This window comes from Thamnophis elegans, chromosome 10, assembly GCF_009769535.1.
Source record: "Thamnophis elegans isolate rThaEle1 chromosome 10, rThaEle1.pri, whole genome shotgun sequence".
Taxonomy (NCBI): Eukaryota; Metazoa; Chordata; class Lepidosauria; order Squamata; family Colubridae; genus Thamnophis; species Thamnophis elegans.
Window position 1 is genome coordinate 8746919 of NC_045550.1, and position 20757 is coordinate 8767675.

The window sequence follows — 20757 nt, forward strand, 5'->3', positions numbered from 1 at the left end:
CTTGCTGTAATTTTAGAAGCTATCATATTTAATATAATGTTAGTGATAACATTGTAATTTAATGTAGGCTGTATCCTAGACTTCATATAGATATTAGTTAGATTGTTTTACAAATGTATTTAAATTCTGTCTTAAGCTTTTTTTAAAAAAAAATCTAAACTGGTCTATAGTCACAGTAAATTAAATTGAAATTGAAGCACATGAAAATTAAGCATTTAATGAGGAAAAGTGCTCCATGAACTTTCATTTGACACAGTACAAAGCTTGGCAAGTAAGGGATTAGGAATTTGATATCAAATGTTTCCTGAAAGGCACAACTTATAATGGTTAGTATAAGCTGTATAAAGAAGTGGCAAAAAATGAAGCATTCTACATCGATGTGTTCACTTTAAATTATATGATAAAGATACATGAGAATTACTTTAATATAGTTCCCCATTTTTGTGACTTACTCCAGAATCATGTTTCACCCTATTGCTGATTGTTTTTGTAGTAAAAGCTTTGTGATACTGAAAGCAATATATTGCTATGTCTATTTTTTGAAACTAATGCTGCAAATCCTTTTTAGTGACACAGTACTTGGAAAAAGCACCATTTATATACATTTCTACTCAGAATTTCTGGGATAAGCTAACACATCTCAAATAATTAATCAAAGTAGTATGAGTATGTTGAACCTCCAGTTCTCCACTATATTAAAAACTGGTCTATTATTTTACAATTATGAATGTGATGAATAAATATCCAATACTTCTTTTATTCATTTACTTGAATTTTACATTTTATATTTTAAAAGTGCTACTAAAAGTGCAGATTACTTGATGTTTCTGGCACTGTTTCAATAAATTTCAACTCTGTTGCAATCTAGAATTTTAGCATTAAAATAGGTCTGAGGTTTATCATTACAAATGATAGATTCTAGAATAGGATTGAATTTATCACTATACTAAGTAACCTTGTTGCTCAGAAAATGTCTGGGTGGATTTTAAAAAGCATTTATGTATTTCAATTCACCAGGACTTAGTTCCAAAACAACCATGGGCAATTCTCAATATAATAAACAAGAAGAACACAATATGAAAGAAAATAATAAGTTTATAAAAACTCAGATCTTTTAAAGTCAAATATTTCCAGGAGCTTGTATCGGCCCTAGCATCATTTGTAGAAGCATTCAGAAGTCACATATTTTATATAGTATATATTTAATATATATCATTTTCTCTTGGGAATTCTGTATACAGTATAACTGGGTGATTTCTATAGCATCCTGGTTGTATTGGTATTCTGAGAAATAATGTTTTCAACCAATGAAGTAACAGAATAATATATAAAAAAGCTGATGCTACTGAATATCAGATTTAGACTGATTTTCAATGTCCCAATTAATAATATGAAACCCATTTTCAAACTGGAAGGGAAAAATATTTGTGGTAAGTATAACAAGGCAAGTACCTTAATTTTTCAACTTTCTATTTTATTTTACAAATCAGAAAATGCAGATCAAATTTACACTCCTTAAGGCAAGAGTCCCCATGCATGTAATACACATATTAAATCCAAAAAAAGACATCCAACATGGGAACTCATGTACAAAGGGAAGGCTAGGATGAGCAACTGTAATTTATTAAAGAACTCGACAAATCTCCCTGATACAGGAACTTTTGAGATCAACTTGCTATGAATTATACAAAGGAAAGAATTGCAGGCAATAGCAAGGATTTCTGATAGTCTTTGTACTGCATACAATCAAATCAGCATTATTAAGAAAAAAATACAGTAGTGCATACAAAAAGTGAAAATAGAATACGTTCACATCGCTGACTGGATATCACTGTGCCAATGGTCATATTGCACTCAAGATTGTAATTTAGGGTTTTGGTTAAAAGTTAGCTTTTTCCCATTTTGGCAATCAGTTCATCACAAATCTTCGTCAACTCTTCTATTTCTTTATTCTAAAAGAAACACACATACACAGGAAGGAAAAAATAAATATATTTTGGTTAAAAGCTGTACTGCACTCTGTTTGAATTATGAAAATCACATTTGTTGTACGCGCTGGGGAAAGAGCAGTATCTGTCTGCAATTCAATTCTGCTTATACCGATCATCTTTCCTTAAGCACATCACTGCGGGACCTTTCAGGAAAGCTTTCATTTTATATTCTCTTACACCTAAATCTTTTCCTAGATTCAAATCATTCTAAAAGGATAAACTATTGTCTCCTAGAAGCCAGATTTCGGCTATCAATAGGCTAAGCCAGCGTTTTCAACCTCAACTTTAAGGGACTTTAATTCCCAGAATTCTCCCAGAATGATTGATTACACGATTGTCATTTCCAACACTCCCTGTCAATTTTCTACAAGGAAAGTAAGCTGGGACATTGCTCCATTTTCACTGCTCTTTTGGTCATTCTCTGTTTAGATCAGGAAATTATCTTTCAAAAGATAACCCAATTGGCCATGGGTGACATCTTAAAGTTGTTGAGGCTGAGAAACGTTGCAATAAGCCACAGTCACCCATCATTGAATTAAGGTTGGATTGCAGTACTTTAGTTTTGATCTACAAAAGGCCTTTGCACTGGGAAGGAAGGCCAACATGCTGCCTGCTTTGAAACCTCTGTGCTGAGATCCAGCTGCTTTGAAGCACTGCATAGAGGATGTTCTGTTAACACTTCCTCCCATTCCAATGTTTTTGGATTTCAAATATGAAATGCTGTATAGCCCTAATAAACAGTAAAATGAGATACTAAGTTTAGCAATAGCAATAGCAGTTAGACTTATATACCCGCTTCATAGGCTTTCAGCCCTCTCTAAGCGGTTTACAGAGTCAGCATATCGCCCCCACAGTCTGGGTCCTCATTTCACCCACTTCGGAAGGATGGAAGGCTGAGTCAACCTTGAGTCGGTGAGATTAGAACCGCTGAACTGCAGATAACAGTCAGCTGAAGTGGCCTGCAGTACTGCAACTCTAACCACTGCGCCACCTCGGTTCTAAGTTTACGCAATCCTTGAACTGCCTAAACACACAGTGAAATCTAACCTCCTCTCTCTGATATTACTACATCACCACCATAGATAAGTAGCCACCACCCATAGAGAACGTGGCCCAGGGTTACCCTGTGTGCCCAATAAATTTGATAAATAAATAGATGCTACTGAACTGTTGAGGCAAAGCCCCCAGCAGCCCAAACCAATTTAAAGACTTCTTGAAGTTTTAGGATAGCGTTTGACAGGAAAAAGATAGATGGTTTTACATTTTTCAAGTAAATTGCTGTATCTGCTTAGAAGCAGCTGCCAAACACAGAACTTCCTCTGCAAGCAGCTTTGTTTAGTTCAGAGCGAGTCACCTTTTGTTCCAGTGTTCTTTCCAATGCATCCACTTTTAATTGCTCTTTACGAAGGCTGGCTTGGTAAGCTGCTTGTTCTTGCTGAGCCTTTCCCCGAACTTGTGCAATTTCAGCATTGGCTCTGCAGAAACACAGGTATATTGAGTTTAGGTTTAGGTTTATTGGTATTTGTATGCCGCCCACTCCTAGGACTCTGGGTGGCTTACAGACAAGACAAAGGGACATATAAAAATTAAAATAAAATACAATTTTTAAAATTACACAACATACATACTGCTTAGAGTGGGGCTGGATACTAATCACAGCCCCAGGCCTGTTGGAACAGCCAGGTCTTAGTAGCTTTACGGAAGGCCGGAAGAGTAGTAAGGGTCCTGGATCTCTACGGGGAGATCGTTCCATAGGGCTGGGGCAGCAACAGAGAAGGCCCTTCCCCAGGGGGTCACCAGCCGACATTGACCAGCCGATGGCACCCGGAGGAGGCCCAATCTGTGTGATCTTATGGGTCTCTGGGAGGTAAATGGCAGGAGGCGGTCTCTCAGGTAGCCAGGTCCTAAACCATGTATGGCTTTAAAAAGTAACGACTAGCACCTTGAAGCGTGTCCGGAGACCAATGGGGAGCCAGTGCAGCTCGCGGAAGATAGGTGTATCTAGGTGCACCCACAATCACTCATGCGGCTGCATTCTGGACCAACTGCAGTCTTCGAACACTCTTCAGGGGCACCCCATGAATGCCAAGGAACCTCCATCCCGCCCCCACACTCTTATGCATTCATGTCAGGTTTGATTCCTGGCAACTGGCCAGACTAATTCCTAAAGTTTTCTTGGCAAGATTTTATATACATTTATAAAAAGCCTTATTATTGTAACTTGTGAAACACAGATATAATTCTTTATGAAATTCAGCACCATACTGGCATATCAGCTTTCCACATTTACCTTATACTGTATTATGTTAAGGTTTGATACTTGGGGCTTAATTGAACCTTTCCTGAATGTTTTAAAAAAGTAGGGGAGGGCTGGCTATAAAAATGAAGGGGAACCTTAAAGAATGACAGAATACATTTTATAGGAGTCAGATCAAAATTATAAGTACTGACAAGAATCAGACGGAAAAAGAAAACTCCAGAATTAGTTTACAACAGACTTCAGATCAGAAGTTCTTGGTTGAAATTCAGGGCTTCTCCCAAGCCCTATAAAATACATGTCCAGTTTTTCTTCTGCGTGAATCTTGAGGGCTTGATATCTCTGCTCTTCTTTTTTAACTCGTGATAAATATTCTTGTGCACATTTCTTTAACACTTCTTCATTCTTTAGTGGGAAACATAAAAATAGCTTAACAACAAACCATAAGGTTCACAGTAAGTTGCAGGCTTTTGACCATGGTCTACAATTGTAGGTAGCAGATCTTTTATTGAAAAGAAACATGAAAGTAGTAGATTTCCTTAAAACAAGGGAGGCAGAACTACAGGATATAAATGCTAAGCAGCCATCTTCTAAATGATTTTACAGGCCATGCATGGCATATGAAGCTCAAGGCTGTCTAAGAATCCCTTTTCTGCAAGGTCGTGTGTCCTACAGAAAATAGTTTGCCTTGGCTTTTTGGCAAAGTACACAGTTGCTTTTAAACACAGTGAATGAATCGAAAATCATTAAGGGTTATATATTTCGCATGAATCAGGGAATAACGTATAATTTTCACACCCACCACTTATGATAATAATGTATCTTCAGTATCCCCATTGGTGCTAAACTTTGCGTCTCCAGATTAGAATTGTAGAGCCATCTCTCTGCTTACAGATATATTGCAAAACAATATCACTTCACTGAATCCAAAGGCCTACCATAAACTGTTTATGGCGCGTTACTACTGTAACGCGCTCTACATGGGGGCTGCCCCTGAAAAGTGTTCGGAGACTACAACTGGTCCAGAATGCAGCCACGCGAGCGATATTGGGTGTACCGAGATACACCCACGTTACACCTATCCTCCACGAGCTGCACTGGCTCCCTATCGGTCTCCGAACGCACTTCAAGGTGCTGGTTATCACCTTTAAAGCCCTACATGGCTTAGGACTCGGATATCTACGAGACTGTCTTCTGTCACATACCTCCCAGCGTCCGATAAGATCACCAGGATGGGCCTTCTCCAGTGCTGTCGACTAGACAATGACGTCTGGCGGCTCCTCGGGGAGGGCCTTCTCTGTAGCTGCCCCAGCCCTATGGAAACGATCTACCCCCAGAGATCCGGACGCTCCCCACTCTCTCAGCCTTCCGTAAGTCTACTAAGACCTGGCTATTCCGGCAGGCCTGGGGCGGTTGACCTCATGAATGAGGTCCAGCCCCACTAAGATTGAGTGCATGATGTGTTTTTTAACTTGCTTTCCTCTCTATTTTAATTTTTTGTATTCTTTTTAGAGTTGTTTTTATGTAAGCCACCCGGAGTCCTTCGGGATTGGGCGGCATATAATTCATTAAATTTACAATTTATACATATCCTTGCAATAGTATAAACAGGTGTAAAAGGTTTCTTTGGCAGTTTCTTTTATTAGAGCTCAATGGCAACACTTTCAGGCTGATGCATCTCAGTTATTAGATTAAGGATGGTTGCTAGATAAAGACCTAACAATTGGGTTATAAATGTTTTATCAGAAGAAGCACTGAGGATGGAAAGGAAGCTTGTGAACTGTCACTTCCAAGCAGAATTCTTTTCCCCAAATCCCTGACTGCAAGGACCTGATCTTCAGCCAAAAGCCTCCTGGTGAATGTGGAAATCAGGAACACCCAACACCCTCCCAAAGGAATTAAAAAATGCAGCCATAGACAACTCCAGACCTATACGTGCACCTTAGTAAATGTGGGTGTTTTGATGGGAGCATTATTCACTGTGACCTACCTTCCTAAATCCTTCAGAACTTCTTTCATTTTTTCATATCTCCTGAAAAGATCTGCTAGAGATTTTTCCACAGAGTCAGGTCAGCCAATGCTTGCTCTTTTTCCATAATAAGTTGCTGGACAGTGTGATGGGACATGGATTTCTCTCTCTGCTCATCCTCTATAGGAAACAACAATCAAAAGGCTCAAAAACAATGAATAAGTTTTAAAAACCTAAAATTAAATTAAAGCATGAAAATGAGATCGTGCAAAGTAGAACGAGGGGCATGTTTTGCTTGGTAAAGTTAAGCATTTAAAACATTGTTTTATTATGGGTACAAATATTTTATCACATCACCTGAAACATTTAAAGAGGGCTGACATCATTCTTGTCCTTTACAAGTAATCAGAAGCAAATATTTAACAAAGAAAAGCGCCTTTATGGGAATCATATTGCCATAAATATGCAGCATAGTTTTAGCAAGAATGAAAAGTGTGAATCGATGTAAAATAATTTCTTTCTGCTGACTCAAAACCTCCCACTAGTCTGGAGAAACCTAGAATCATTTCAACTGAAAACCTTTAATATACGAAACCATATATTTCACTTTATGAAATGGCAGTTCAACCCTAAAATCAAAACATTCCTTAAATAAAGAGAGACAAATCTATACAAGTAGTTATGATAACTTCAAAAGAAACTGCCAGATGAAACCATTCATATTAGACATACTATTCTGATTCTGGAACAGAAAATTATGATAAGCTTGATTCTGCATTGATTTCTTTATCCTTACCTTTAAGCACATAATGTGTCTATGGCCCTTAGCAATCCTGTAAAAAGTGATTCTATTATTAGCTCTGACCCTGTAAATTTCCCCTCTGCTTTTCGCCTGAATTTCCTACTAGTCAATTTCATTGAAAGCTGAGAAGTTTCCATTCTCCATTTTCTCCCCAGCAAGCACTATTTATGTATTTCCACAATTCTGTCTCTTTTTTTCCCTCCCTGTTTTCCTAGAATTTTAATCCAGTTTTATCCACCTGCTTTGTTTGAGGCTGCAACTCCCTCAAATCTGAAGGTGAGCCAGATTTTTCATACATTCTACTTTAAAAGGTCACTACTTTTTACAACATTACAGTTATTATCAAGTGTCTATTTTTCTCAGACCTGTAGCAAATCGGAGCTTACACACTATGTGAACAAGGAACAGCTTTGATTATATGTTATTTTTAGATGCATGTGTATAATACTCATGCATGCAATAATTGCCATATATCATAAAAGAGTCTTAATTTTATGATGATCCAATTACTTTTCTTATTGCTTCTCTGAGAACAGTTCCATCAATAAAAACAATAAAGGTTCAGTGACTGCCTCATTGAGTTACTGTTTGCAGTCATGAAGTAACTTTTATTTCTTGCATTTACAACCTTCAACCAGTCCTGTATAGAAAGGGAAAAACAATTAAAAATTTCTTAGTTGACCATTTTGTTAAATGATCGAGTTGCTAGTCCCAATTCTGATCATTAAATCTGAGTTACCAATAGCGGCAACCTCAATTAAGAACTGGCTATTCTGTGATTGGTACTGGAGAAGACTCTTGCGAGTCCCTTGAACTACAAGGCGATCAAACCGGTCAGTCTTAAGAGGAGATCAACCCTGACTACTCTTTAGAAGGCCAGATCCTGAAGATCAAACTCAAATACTTTGGCCACCTAATGAGAAGGAAGGACTCAACCGGAAAAAGAGCCTAATGCTGGGAGTAATTGAGGGCAAAAGAAGAGGGGATGACAGAGCAATGAGTGGCTGATGGAGTCAACCGAAGCAGTAGGTGCGAACTTAAATTGACTTCAGAGGATGATAGAGGACAGGAAGGCCTGGAGAATGTTGTCCATGGGGTCATGATTGGTTAGACACAACTTCGTACTACAACAAATTCGTCGATTAGATAGGTTTGTTCTTATAGAAATGGCTCATTTTACTATTAGGTAAAAGTAAAAAGTTCAGGGCTTGATGTTATTTATTTTACTGTAGCAAAAGAGAGTAGACAGTCACACACCTTCTCCTTCCTCCCCACTTTCCCTACCCTTTCCCTTCCATTCTCCCTCCGCTATTTTCCCAGTATTTTCTTTGTATTTTATATTATAAACATATAATAAATCTGGTTATTCTTCTAATAAATTGGGTACATTTTCAAAGGGCAGTGAGTTATTCTCAGTTATTCGTAAATATAAAGATGCCTCTAGTATGTCCTTTTGCACATCTTTTACCCACAATGGTACAAAAATTATTGGAAAGATGAAGGAGAATGAAAAAAAACAGGTTATCTACGAACAGATAAGTTGTCTGTTACATTGCTATAAATTCAATGAATGAGGGAAAAGTAGAAAACTTGGCTAGAAGCAGTTATACAATTAAAGCAACAAAGACTTTGTCACTACCACCTGTTTATAATTTAGTATATTGAATATATTGAGTGCTTGCACATGAATATTTGCTCTTTCAGTTATAGCATCTACAGAATGTGTCATTCTTTAATGTATTACAGTATGCTCAGTATTGTATTGATTTGCACACAACATGCTAAATAGAACAGGGCAACGTCTAGACAAGAGTAACATATTGTAAACAATATGGTAATGGCCGCTGGGTCATAATTCAGAGGATCATTTTTCGGTCTTGTTTCTTTTTCCATTCTTTTGGTGAAATTTAGTTGACTCTGATAACTGCAGAAGGTGGTTTTGATTTTTTGCCAATCAAAAGAACTATGTTGCTTGATACATCAGTGAAACTAAGCCTAATGCAGACACTCCTGAAAACTAAACAAAATATGGAATTCTTAGAGGTCCTTCCAAAGTGTTTAATCTGAATAAAAAGCCTATGAGTTCCATAGAGGTTACTTTCAGATGAAAATAAAATGGAATTGGAAGTCACATTTCCATAGAATTATATTTTAAAGCTAAATACCCCCCTCCCATTTTTACATATATAAAGATTTACATTATTTGAGGGTTTGCAGTAGAAGACTTCCAAGCTTCTTCAACTCTGTTATTCTGATCAGGATTCTCTGAATAAAATCCTTAGATTATGAGTTTCATTGCTATTGATATTTAAACACGGAAGAAAAATAGTTTTCTAGGCAGCTTCGTTCTAATCCCACCCTGCCCAATAATGGGCTGCAGCAAAATTCAGCCAATACTGAAAAATTAACTTAATTTTCACATTTAATATGCACCTTGCTGATCACTTTTCAAAGGTGAATTTTCCTCTATGCCATTTAGCAAATATGTTTCCTAAATTCAAGCCAGTTCCAAATCCTAAAATGGAAAAGGCAATTTGGAGCAGATTTTTCATTTTGCCAGGGTATAACAGACACTGGTTGGGTTTTTCTACTGATTACTGGTCTTCACAGAAGTTGATCTGTTTATCCAGAGCTCCAATAAAAAACCATGGAATATGAAGAAAGAGAATGTAGGTTAAGTGACACATCGAAGCTTGCAGAATCAAACATCTTTTGGAGTATTCAGATCATGGGCAAGAAAATAAATTCTTTATATTATTATTTTCTCCACCAAGTGAGTCTGACATTTTGTTGGTTGTGTAGCCTTTTTTCCTGACCAAGTTGTGGTTATGAACTGATTTATGGGAAAAAACATCAATCCATCCATCTTCCCCACTGCAAACCTGACAGTCAGCATCATCTCATTGCAAAGAGTATCATCATTTATACTAAGATATTAATTATTTAAATTTCTTATGGGCTACTCCAATCAATAAACACTGAGCAACATACAACTCACTGAAACGGCAACTTGGGTTAAAAACAGATTCATGATAATGAAAAATTAAAACCCAAACATACAACATAAGCAATTATGTGCACCAAGAGGCAAACATTCCAAATGATACCAATCGAACAGATGTTCATCCACAGATAGCCCTATTCGCCCTGCCAAGATTGATAAAAGAAGCCAAATCTGCATTGAGCTTCTGAAGATACAAGGATGTCCTGGTGTCCAGGCCATACTATAATTGATGAGAGGCGTAGTAATTGAAAAGACAGGTTTTCTGCAACACTCTCTAGTCAGTGTTTTTCAACCACTGTGCGTGGCACACTAGTGTGCCGTGACATAGTGTAAGGTGTGGCCGTGGGAAAAACACTTTATATAGTCAATATAGGCACAGAGTTAAAATTTTTTAACATTTTCTAATGGTGGTGTGCCTCGTGATTTTTTTCATGAAAAAAGTGTGCCTTTGCACAAAAAAGGTTGAAAAACACTGCTCTAGGTAATAATCTCTGACTGAGGAAATATGTAAATATCCTGTTCTATTAGATCCTACTGGGCAGATAGATGACTCCCCCAAATGTTTAATTTAATTTCATTCATTAAATTTCTATGCCGCCCAATCCCGGAGGACTCCGGGCGGCTTACAGAAATGAAAAAAGATTAAAAAGAATTATTAAAAACAATTGGACACAAGGTTAAAAAGGGAAACACAACAAACACCCAGACAAAAGGGGGCTGGACCTCAATCAAGGGGTCAACAGCCCCAAGCCTGCCGGAAAAAGCCAGGTTTTAATGGCTTTGCGAAAGGCCATGAGAGTGGGTAGGGCCCGGATCTCAGGGGGGCAGCTCATTCCACAGGGCCGGAGCGGCAACAGAGAAGGCCCTACTCCTAGGCGTCGCCAGTCAGCATTGTCCCGCTGACGGCACCCGGACGAGGCCCATCCTGTCCGATCTTATTGGTCTGAGGGAGGTATGTGGCAGAAGACGGTCTCGCAGATACCCGATAATAAGACATAAATTTTTAATTTATCTTATTATCAAATAGTTTTGAAAAAGCCTATGAGTAATTATTTGCTGTATAATTACTAAAATCAGTATAAAGCATAGATTACATTTTCACAATTTCTGTTTAACCAGAAAAACAACTGAACATTGTGTTCCTTGTTCCTAAAACAATGAAGAGAGCTTTTGCTTAATGACACCATCTAGGACACGGTTGTCAAACTCCTGGGCCGGATGCGTCACATGTTGGCCGTACCCCCGCCTAGTTTTGCAAAGGGGGAAAAAGTCCTGACTCATCTTGTGACGCTGCGGGTTTGACATCCCTGATCTAGGATGATGTAGTCCAGCCTTTCTTAAGATAAATTTTCAAAGACATCACTTCTAATATGAAATTTAGAAGGGATCAAGTGTAACTAGCATCCAATACGGGAATGTATTTCTCCTCTTATGAAATATATGAGTTGACCCTACTACTGAAACTTGCACATCTTATTTCAAGTAGGGCAGGGGTTCCCAACCACCAGTCTGCAGCCGGTTCTGGGACACAACTCATTGGGAACTGGGCTTGGGACTGGTGAGCTACTGCATTCGTGTGAGGGAAGCTGTATTTGCTGACTGCCAACAGTTCAATTTCAATTGGCTTAAGGTTGACTCAGCCTTCCATCCTTCCGAGGTTGATAAAATGAGGACCCAGATTGTTAGGGCAATATGCCGACTTTGTAAACTGCTTAGAGAGGGCCGTAAAACTGTGGGAAGCAGTATATAAGCACCAGTGGTGGATTTCAAAATTTTTTGGAACCTCTTCTGTAGGTGTGGCCTGCTTTCCGGGTCTACTGGTGGAACATCTTCTAACCGGTTCGGTAGATTTGATGAACCGGTTCTACCGAATAGGTGCGAACTGGTAGGAACCCACCTCTGATAAGCACTATTGCCATTAGTGAAAGCAGCGCACACGAAACCATCTCCTTTCCCTCCGCCCCACTCCGCCGCCACCTCTACTGGTCCACTGAGCTGGAAAGGTTGGGGGATGCTGAGGTAAAAAATTCAGTAGATAGGATCTAAAATGGATTGCCTTGATTATTTTAAATTGTGTATTTAGATGGCCAAAATAATCATGTGAAATTGTCCAAGTGAAAAAAACAGTTTATTACATTTTTTACGATGCCATACTGCCACTGTAAGTATTGTGGAAACCTTTGTAATATAGCTAAGTGTTGTGGCTCAGCAGAAGTTTGCTGTGAGTTGAGTCGGGATGCAGGAATAATGAGCAGTTGTTGCTCGTTAGGGTTGTCTTCTGCAGATAAAAGACGGATGGTGCCACGCCTTAGTTGCAGAAGTCAACGTTTGTAGTTCGTCATTCGTCGTTTTGTGGTTCATTGTGGTTTGTTCATGAGGTCAGTTTCGTGATTTAAAGAGGCTCTTGGATAAGTGATTTGCTTTCTTTCTGCAAACCTGGTTTTGCTGTAAGAGCTTTTTGTTTTTGCTTTTGCAGTGTACCTTTTTGCCAAAGACTTTATCTACGTTTATTTTTGGGCTTGCAGCCAGCTTGAGCCAGGACTGATAAAGATATTTCCTTTGAAGTTCTGTAAGACGGTTCCACCACAAAACCACGTTCGACTAAAGCGCGCTCGACGAAACCGCGTAGCTGATGTCATCACAGCGCGACAACAGTGCGGAGAAAAAAGCACGCTGTAAACGCTAAACCTAAAATTAACCCCTAAACCTAACCCCCCTAAACCTAACCCTTAACCTAACCCTAAACCTAACCCTAAACCTAACCCTTAACCTAACGCTAAACCTAAACCTAATCCTAACCCTTAACCTAACCCTTAACCTAACCCTAAACCTAACCCTAACCCTAACCCTTACCTTAACTTGAATCGGCTTGCTTTCAAAGCGCTATTTAAAGCGCCCTTCTTTCTCCACGCTCGCTGTTGTCGCCCTGTTGATGACATCAGCGATGCGGTTTAATCGGGCGCACTTTAGTCGAGCGTGGTTTTGTCGTGCCACACTGTCTGACTGTCGTGTGTAATAGCGAAGAGGGGGGTCAGAACAGCTAATTAATAATAATATTGTTTTTGCTTCCTATTCCTGAAGTGCAATGGAACAAGGTTATCACTATTAAAAAACCCACCAATGCTTGCAGTATCTAATGGTTATTTAACCACTATTATTCTTAGAAATAACAATATTTATCTACATTCTCTGTAGATATGCAGAATGAGCTTCTGTAGAGTTCATTCACCAGAAGACAGTGCAAATACATAAAAGTAAATGCCAAAATGAAATAAAATAAATTTTAAAAAAAATGCAATATGCAGGTGCCAAATTTGGCAAAAGCAATACTCACCAGGCTTGCCTTTGTTTTGGGTTTGCAAGCAAAGAACAAGAAGCAACAAAAATGGAAGCAAAACAGGAAAAAAAAAAAGTCAAGGGATTTATTAAGAAAGCAGAAAAAACCGGGAGGCAACAATCTGTAATGCACAAAGCACAATATTCCTTTTAGTTCAGTTATGAAAAAGGAAGCAGCATAATAGTTCTAAGTGGATGAGTTTGCTTTCAGATTTCACACAAGCACGTACATGAATGAATGAATGAATGAATGAATGAATGAATGAATCACTCAAAAAGGTGGCAGCAGCTGTAGATAACGGAATTCCCTGAAAACGGAAATACTGCATATGAAATCCACCTTGACAAAACGCAGCAGAAATGGTTCAAAAAGCACTCATATAATCTGTAGACTGAATGCAATGGGAAACCCTTTATAAATAAACTTTTTTTTAAGGAGACAAACATGCAGTAGAGGCATAAGCTAAATGAAGACTGAGGATTTTAAAGGAAATTATATGAATGCAGATGCTACCTGAAAACATGCCAAGGAATTACCAGGAGCTCTACAAATTCTTTTATTTATTATTTATTTATATTTATTTATTTATTTATTTATTTTTATTATTTATTTTTATTATTTATTTGACTTATATACCGCTTCATAGGGCTTTCAGCCCTCTCTAAGCGGTTTACAGATTTTTAGCAAATTGAGTCAGCAAATTGCCCCCACAGTCTGGGTCCTCATTTCACTCACCTCGGAAGGATGGAAGGCTGAGTCAACCTTTGAGCCGGTGAGATTTGAACCGCTGAACTGCAGATAACAGTCAGCTGAAGTGGCCTGCAGTACTGCACCCTAACCCACTGCGCCACCTCGGCTCCTACCTGCTCAAGTGTCTGCCTCCCAATTATATCCTTAGGAGCTAATCCTTTTTAAATCTGCACTGGAACAATTGATTTTGCAAAACATTAGGGCACTTCTTTAAACCTTTTTTTCTTAACGCTCTGACCCCAATCAGCTTTCCCTAAAATGTATTAGTTTAGTTCAGATTTATAAAGTGTTCAGAAAGATCTCCCCAGCTACAAATCTAAGGTCCCCCCCTCCCATATTATTTCCCTTACAGGATACCAATACTTGTCACAGAACACACTTTAGTACATTTTCTCTGCATATATCAGATGCTCCTGCTATGATTCTAACTAGGACAAAGTCACATGCATAAAGATTAGTCAGAAATAACCACGTTAAATAACATTTCCTTTCCTTTTCTGTTAGCTTATAAAAATACTCCTGTGCACAACAATATTTAAAGCATTTAAACTGAACTTCTAGAAGAGGATGGGATTAGCCCAATTCTGAATGTTTTGCTAGATCTTAAAGCCACTATAGAATTAGCACTCAAACTGTACAAACCTTGTCTGGAAAATCAAAACACATTTTCTATATCTAGGTCACAGCTAGCTTTAGGCTGATGCTGAATAGGCACTGGCCAAGGATATCCAAACTTGAAGAGGGGGCACAAATCCTCCTTCTGAATCTTTCTAAAAGGCAAATCTTTACATCAATGGGAGATGGCACCTTTAGCCAATGTTGCTAAGGATGCATTTATCTAGGGGCATCTTTAATCTCTTGTGAGCTATCCATTTCTACTCTCAGACTCCAGGATGTGACGCAAATAATCACTTACTGAAATACAATTAGCAATGATAAACATCTTTCCCCCCCCTTTTATCTATTCTTTGGGACAAGCAGACAAATCTACAGACTCTTCACAACTCCCCAGTAAATTAAATCACAGAACAATCAGCCATTGTTTTAATGTCTGCACATGCTTAGTTCGTCCGTGTTACATCTAAAGAAGACCCTTCATGAGGGCGTTGATCAGCCAGCTAGTTAAGCTTCTGAACTTTTATCACCATCTAAGAATGTTGTTCGAAAGGACTGCTCAATTTTCACTAGGTGAATTTTATAACGGTTTAATCTTTGTTTGCATCTTTTACAAACCATATAAATCTCTATTAGCGCACTGAAATACTTGTACTGGAAATATATCCTAGTCTGCACAAGAGGGATTACTGGTATGTCTAGGTAAACACAAAGTTTCAGTATAAATTCAGTCTTTCACTGTAGTGTGATTAATTTAAATTGATTTTTTTTTTGAAAAAGTATAGATGGTTCAATTTAACATAACTGCTCTGATGGAGAATTAGTGTAGTTTCTCCAAAAATTAATTGTAAAAGACATATTTACCATCTGCACGATTAAAATGATCTCAGATGTTAATTTTTTTAATTAAAAAAATCAAAGTTTCCTCAACTAGGGGAAAACCAATACACAGAATTGAAATGCAAAAGATGAGCAAAATTTGTATCTCATATTCAGCATTTCTTTCACAAAAATCACCTACATTATACATTGGAAACCGTTCACCAGAACATAATCTAAAGATATGGAATTACAGAATAAAAATAAATATGATTTTAAATGAAAGAAAGGTCATGTAAATATAAAGCCTGACACAGACAATAGGACAAAATTATGTTGTCCCTAACTTTGCATGATTGTGATTTGCCTTCGACTCAAACCATATTATAAACTATTTAAAGATTTATTTAAGTTTAAAATATTTATGCCACTCTTCTAAATCACATTCTTCCAGGGAAATCTACCAAACAAAAATTCTCAACAATACATAATACGACAGAATAACTTTAAAATAGTAATTCTAAAAAACAGCAGCCCAAGTAATTGAAGTATTTCTACATTTATTTTGACGTGAGAAGCTTTTATGAAGCTTAATACTTTACACTTATTACGATTGATAGTCATATTTGATATCTTCTTGCAACAAGTACTAATAATTTAATTAATTGAATTAAATTAATAATTTAATTAAACTAAAATACAGTGACATTTGGCATAATAATGTGATTTGTTTGAGAGGCCAATGTTATCCAGAATTCTGCAATTTCCTAGGCCTAAATATTATATAACAGTACTTGTTTAATGTTTTGGTAGGTATCTGCCATCAAAGCAGTGAATATAATATATTTAAGTTTGTTTCGTAATTGGCTGATTTCAAATAAATATGTTTTTCCTGGCATTTACTTGTCTTTACTTTTTATATGAACAGTGTTACATACGTATGATGAGATGAAATTCTATATTGAATCAATGCATGCATGTAACATGAGACAGCTAGGAATTAGAGCTGTTTTCTCCAAAAGAAATATTGTAAGCAATGGAACAGGCTTAAGTAAACAAGTAAATAACAGTAATTTCCAAGGAGACTTCCAAACCTACAGATGTGTTTGATTCTCAAACCTGTTCCTTAAATAATCTTTGATCATTGCAGGACTAATTTTCTATTATTGTATATTCCCTGTAACAGAATAAGAAAAGAATATTTTCTTTTCATGAAAGTGAATACCTACCTATCATTTGAGCAATTGTCTTCTCATACTCTGAAACAATTTTCCTATTAAAAGACAAAAAGATATGAAAATGACATATATCCATAGAAATTGATTTCTCTAATGCCATCTCTATTAAAATCTTACAAATTGGCTCCAAAATGTATGACAGAATACAGTTGTTACAGTGTGGCATTTCTTTAATCAAAAGATTAATTCATAGACAGCTAGGATGCTGATAAATCCATATTTATGCTATAAAATAGGTGATCTATTATGCCTAGACTGTGACCTCCATATTGAGTTTCTCAGTTTGTTCAGTCCAAAGGTAGATCTGCCATTCTAGGTAGAAGGTTCTTACTGATCAAATTTTGAACTGATTTTGCCAGAAAGTGGTAGCAGAGGAGAAAGATGGATAGTTTCCACAGACCTATGTTAATTTAACTAGCAGTTACATTCTGAATTGCAGAAATGAGGGAAAAAACCTATTGCAATGTCCCAATTCTATGAAATAGCCATAAACATGATACTAAAACAATTCAAAAAGGTTGCCTTAAACTTTAAAATGATACCCTATTTTGAATTTGTTCTCCCAAAAAGTTAGATGATGAAATCTTACGTAAACAACTGAACTATTTATCTGAATTCTAAGCTATTGATAGATACCTTGACATTATTTGTGGGATTTTTTCAAACAGAAAGCAGTAGAATATGTATTTATTCTATTTTATTTATTTATTTAGTTGATTTATAACCTGTTTTTCTATTCAGTAAGTGCTGTCAAGGTAGTTCTTGAATACTAGAGTTTCTTGCTGTATCATATTCCTATGTTTAATTTATACATAAGTAAAGGAAAACTATTTCCATATTTATGGAAGATTATGTCTTATGAGCAAAACACACACACACAGAGGCACTTCTTTCAACAGATCTATTTTGGTAAGCTGAACAGTCTGGGATCAGGAGGATGATTAAAAAATAAGATTTTTTAACTGTTTCATAAACTTTGAAAGTATTGATTCATAGAAAATTAAACAAACCTCATTTCCATAACTTCCCTCCTACTTTCTTCATATTTCTCTTTCCATTCTGAAATCATCCTTTCCTTGCAATTATCTTTTTTAAAAAAGAGAAGAAATAAAGTTGTAAAAACTTTGCCACATAACATCCTAAAAATTGATAGAAAAATATAGCAAGATTATAATTAAGGCATCACGGGGAGGTAAGGAGAGCAACTGATGAAACTCACACAATGATTTATCACACAAATGCTATGGTGCACACATATTTGCATCAGAAATCAGGATGCAAGTACGTGATTGTGGCACATGTGATGTCACCATCTGCATGTCTTTCTATGTCATCACTTTTTGCTGCAGATGCCACTTTTATAAAATCAAAATGTGTTGGCATTTATCCCTCTTGCTAAGCTAAGACAAATACAAGCAAATTATACTTCTTCAAAAATCATAGTTTATTGCAGAGATTGGATATCTTTGGAATCCACAAGAAGCTCAAAAAATAGATCAGGGTTTTGTATGTCAAGTTTAGCTTGTTTAAGTCATATAAACTTCAATTCTCAGAATCCCTAGCCAGCCTAGGGATCCTGAAAGTTGAAATCCATGTGTCTTAAAATTTGCAAGGTAAGAATCCTGTGAACTCTATTCATGCCTTTATGTGAATTCTACTGTACGTACCTAAAGAACTACCTAAATATCTATGTTCCAAATACACAAACTGTATCTAGACCAGGGATTCAACTTGCGGCCCACAGACTGGATATGTCACATGCTAGCCACGCCCACCGCCATTTTAGCAAAAGGGGGGAAAGTTGCGATACGTCACATGACAACGTGTTGTTGCGTGTTTGACATCCCTGACCTAGACTATAAAAAGGTCTGATTTGTTTACTATATTAGTTCTAGGAAAAAAATTAACCTAGGCCTTGCCAAATATTTACCAAACTCTTTACCAACCCCCCCCCAAATGCTCTTATGTAGTCTTCTGTTTGGTAAACAAAGAAATCCTAACAGACAATTATAATAAATATCAACCATACATAGATTTTCTCAATAAATATTATGATCAAAATAGATGGGAGATGCACCAAATTTGCCCAATCAACTTTTCTGTAATGAATTCTTGCTTTCTGTTAACTATTATTAATATATATTACTATGTCCCCATATTATATATAATATAATATAATATAATATATATATAATAATATATATATATATAATATAATATAATATAATATAATATAATATATATAATTAAATAATATAAATATAATAATAATATAATATAATATAATATCTATATAATATAATATATATAATATAATATAATAGAAATAATAAAATAATACAATAAATAATAATAAATATAATAAATATACTATAATATCAATATAATAATAAATAAATAATAATATAATATAATATAATAATATATAATATATAATATAATATCATAAAATATAATTAATTAATAATATAATATAATATAATATAATAAATAAATAATATAATATATATAATATAATAAATAATTAATATAATATATATAATATAATCTAATAAATATAATAAATATAATAATATAATATAATAAATTAAATATATAATATATATAATAAATATAATATATAATATAATAATATATATAATAATATAATATCATATAATATATATACTTTCTTATTGGATGAGGAACCAGCAATCTAAAGAGATAGCTAGAACATTCACTGAATTATGTTTAATAGATAAGGACAACTTATTCTTTAAAAAGAATACACAATGTGGTATTGACATAACTGGAAAATCATTCATTCTTTAAATTTATTACTAGAAGAACAAACTTCCAAAAATGGCTGCATCAGTAAAATGCCTACCAATAAACAGGCAGGTTTCCTTGATTAAATTGCCATTACCCTTCCCTGTTAATTCTTAAGGCGGTCCAGGTCTTGCTGCTTATAAAGCAAAGTGGAGGCATTTTCTCCCTCTGAGCTGCTTATCGGAGTACATGCACTTTTAGAGATCGAAGCGTCAACTGCGGTGTCCTCTGTTCATTTGAAATAAGGACAAATAGTTAGTAATACGTTCCAGTCATGAACTATTTCAAATGAGAAAAGAATGCAATGTGAAAAAGATGGAATATTAATTAAAATATTCTTTGGTTTATCCTTAAGCTATTTCACAAGAGCTCCCGTTACGTAGCGATACACAGATATGGGAAATGCCAATCTTCTGCAAAGGACCATTTCTCTGAGCTTCAGAACCAAAAGTTATCATAAAGCAGTTGGGAAGAGTATGCTTTTGTCAGCGTCCAATCTGATGTTCCCAATATTTGGACTGTATCTTCTTTCAGGATTCCGAGTCACATAAAAATTATGAACATTGAATTTTTAAGATGCCTGATGAGCTCAGGATGGAAAAGTTTGGTTTATAGAGAACCTGCCTACTCGAGTGGGCAGGTTCTCTATAAGCCAGGAGTAGTCAACCTTTTTATACCTACCGCCCCACTTTTGTATTTCTAGTAGTAAAATGTTCTAACCGCCCCACCGGTTCCACAGTAATGGTGGTTTATAAAGTAGGGAAATAACTTTACTTTATAAAATTTATAAAGCAGAGCTACAGCAAAACTCTACCGCCCATCCTGAAAGCTGGAACACCCACAGTGGGTGGTAGGGACCAGGTTGACTACACTGCTATAAACCATCAGGGTCATCTATCACTGGAGGCTTTTAAGAGACGGAACAGTCGCTTGTCTGATGATATAGGTCTCCTGCTTGAGCGAGCTGGACTAGAAGATCTCCAAGGTCTATTCTATTCCATTCCATTCTAGTGCTTGAACGCTTTTTTGCTGCTATTCAATTCTTCCTAAAAACATTTTTTTTTTTTTTTGCTAAAATGAAATATCAAATTCTCAGTATAGAACATTTGGACAACTTCATACAGGATGCAGCCTGACATCTACTGAACTGTGTATTCTCACCATGGA

At 36.3% G+C, this 20757-nt stretch overlaps 1 protein-coding gene across 1 annotated transcript; it reads right to left on the reverse strand.

Moving 5' to 3' along the window:
- Positions 1-1453: 1453 nt before the first annotated feature.
- Positions 1454-19815, reverse strand: LOC116514107 (transforming acidic coiled-coil-containing protein 2-like). The gene is given in 9 exon segments (XM_032225560.1): positions 1454-1952; positions 3346-3466; positions 4547-4653; positions 6239-6255; positions 6258-6314; positions 6317-6397; positions 16774-16817; positions 17793-17870; positions 19689-19815. Coding segments are annotated over 8 exon segments (552 nt in total). The 5' UTR covers positions 17852-17870; positions 19689-19815; the 3' UTR covers positions 1454-1886.
- Between the last annotated feature and the right edge of the window lie 942 nt (positions 19816-20757).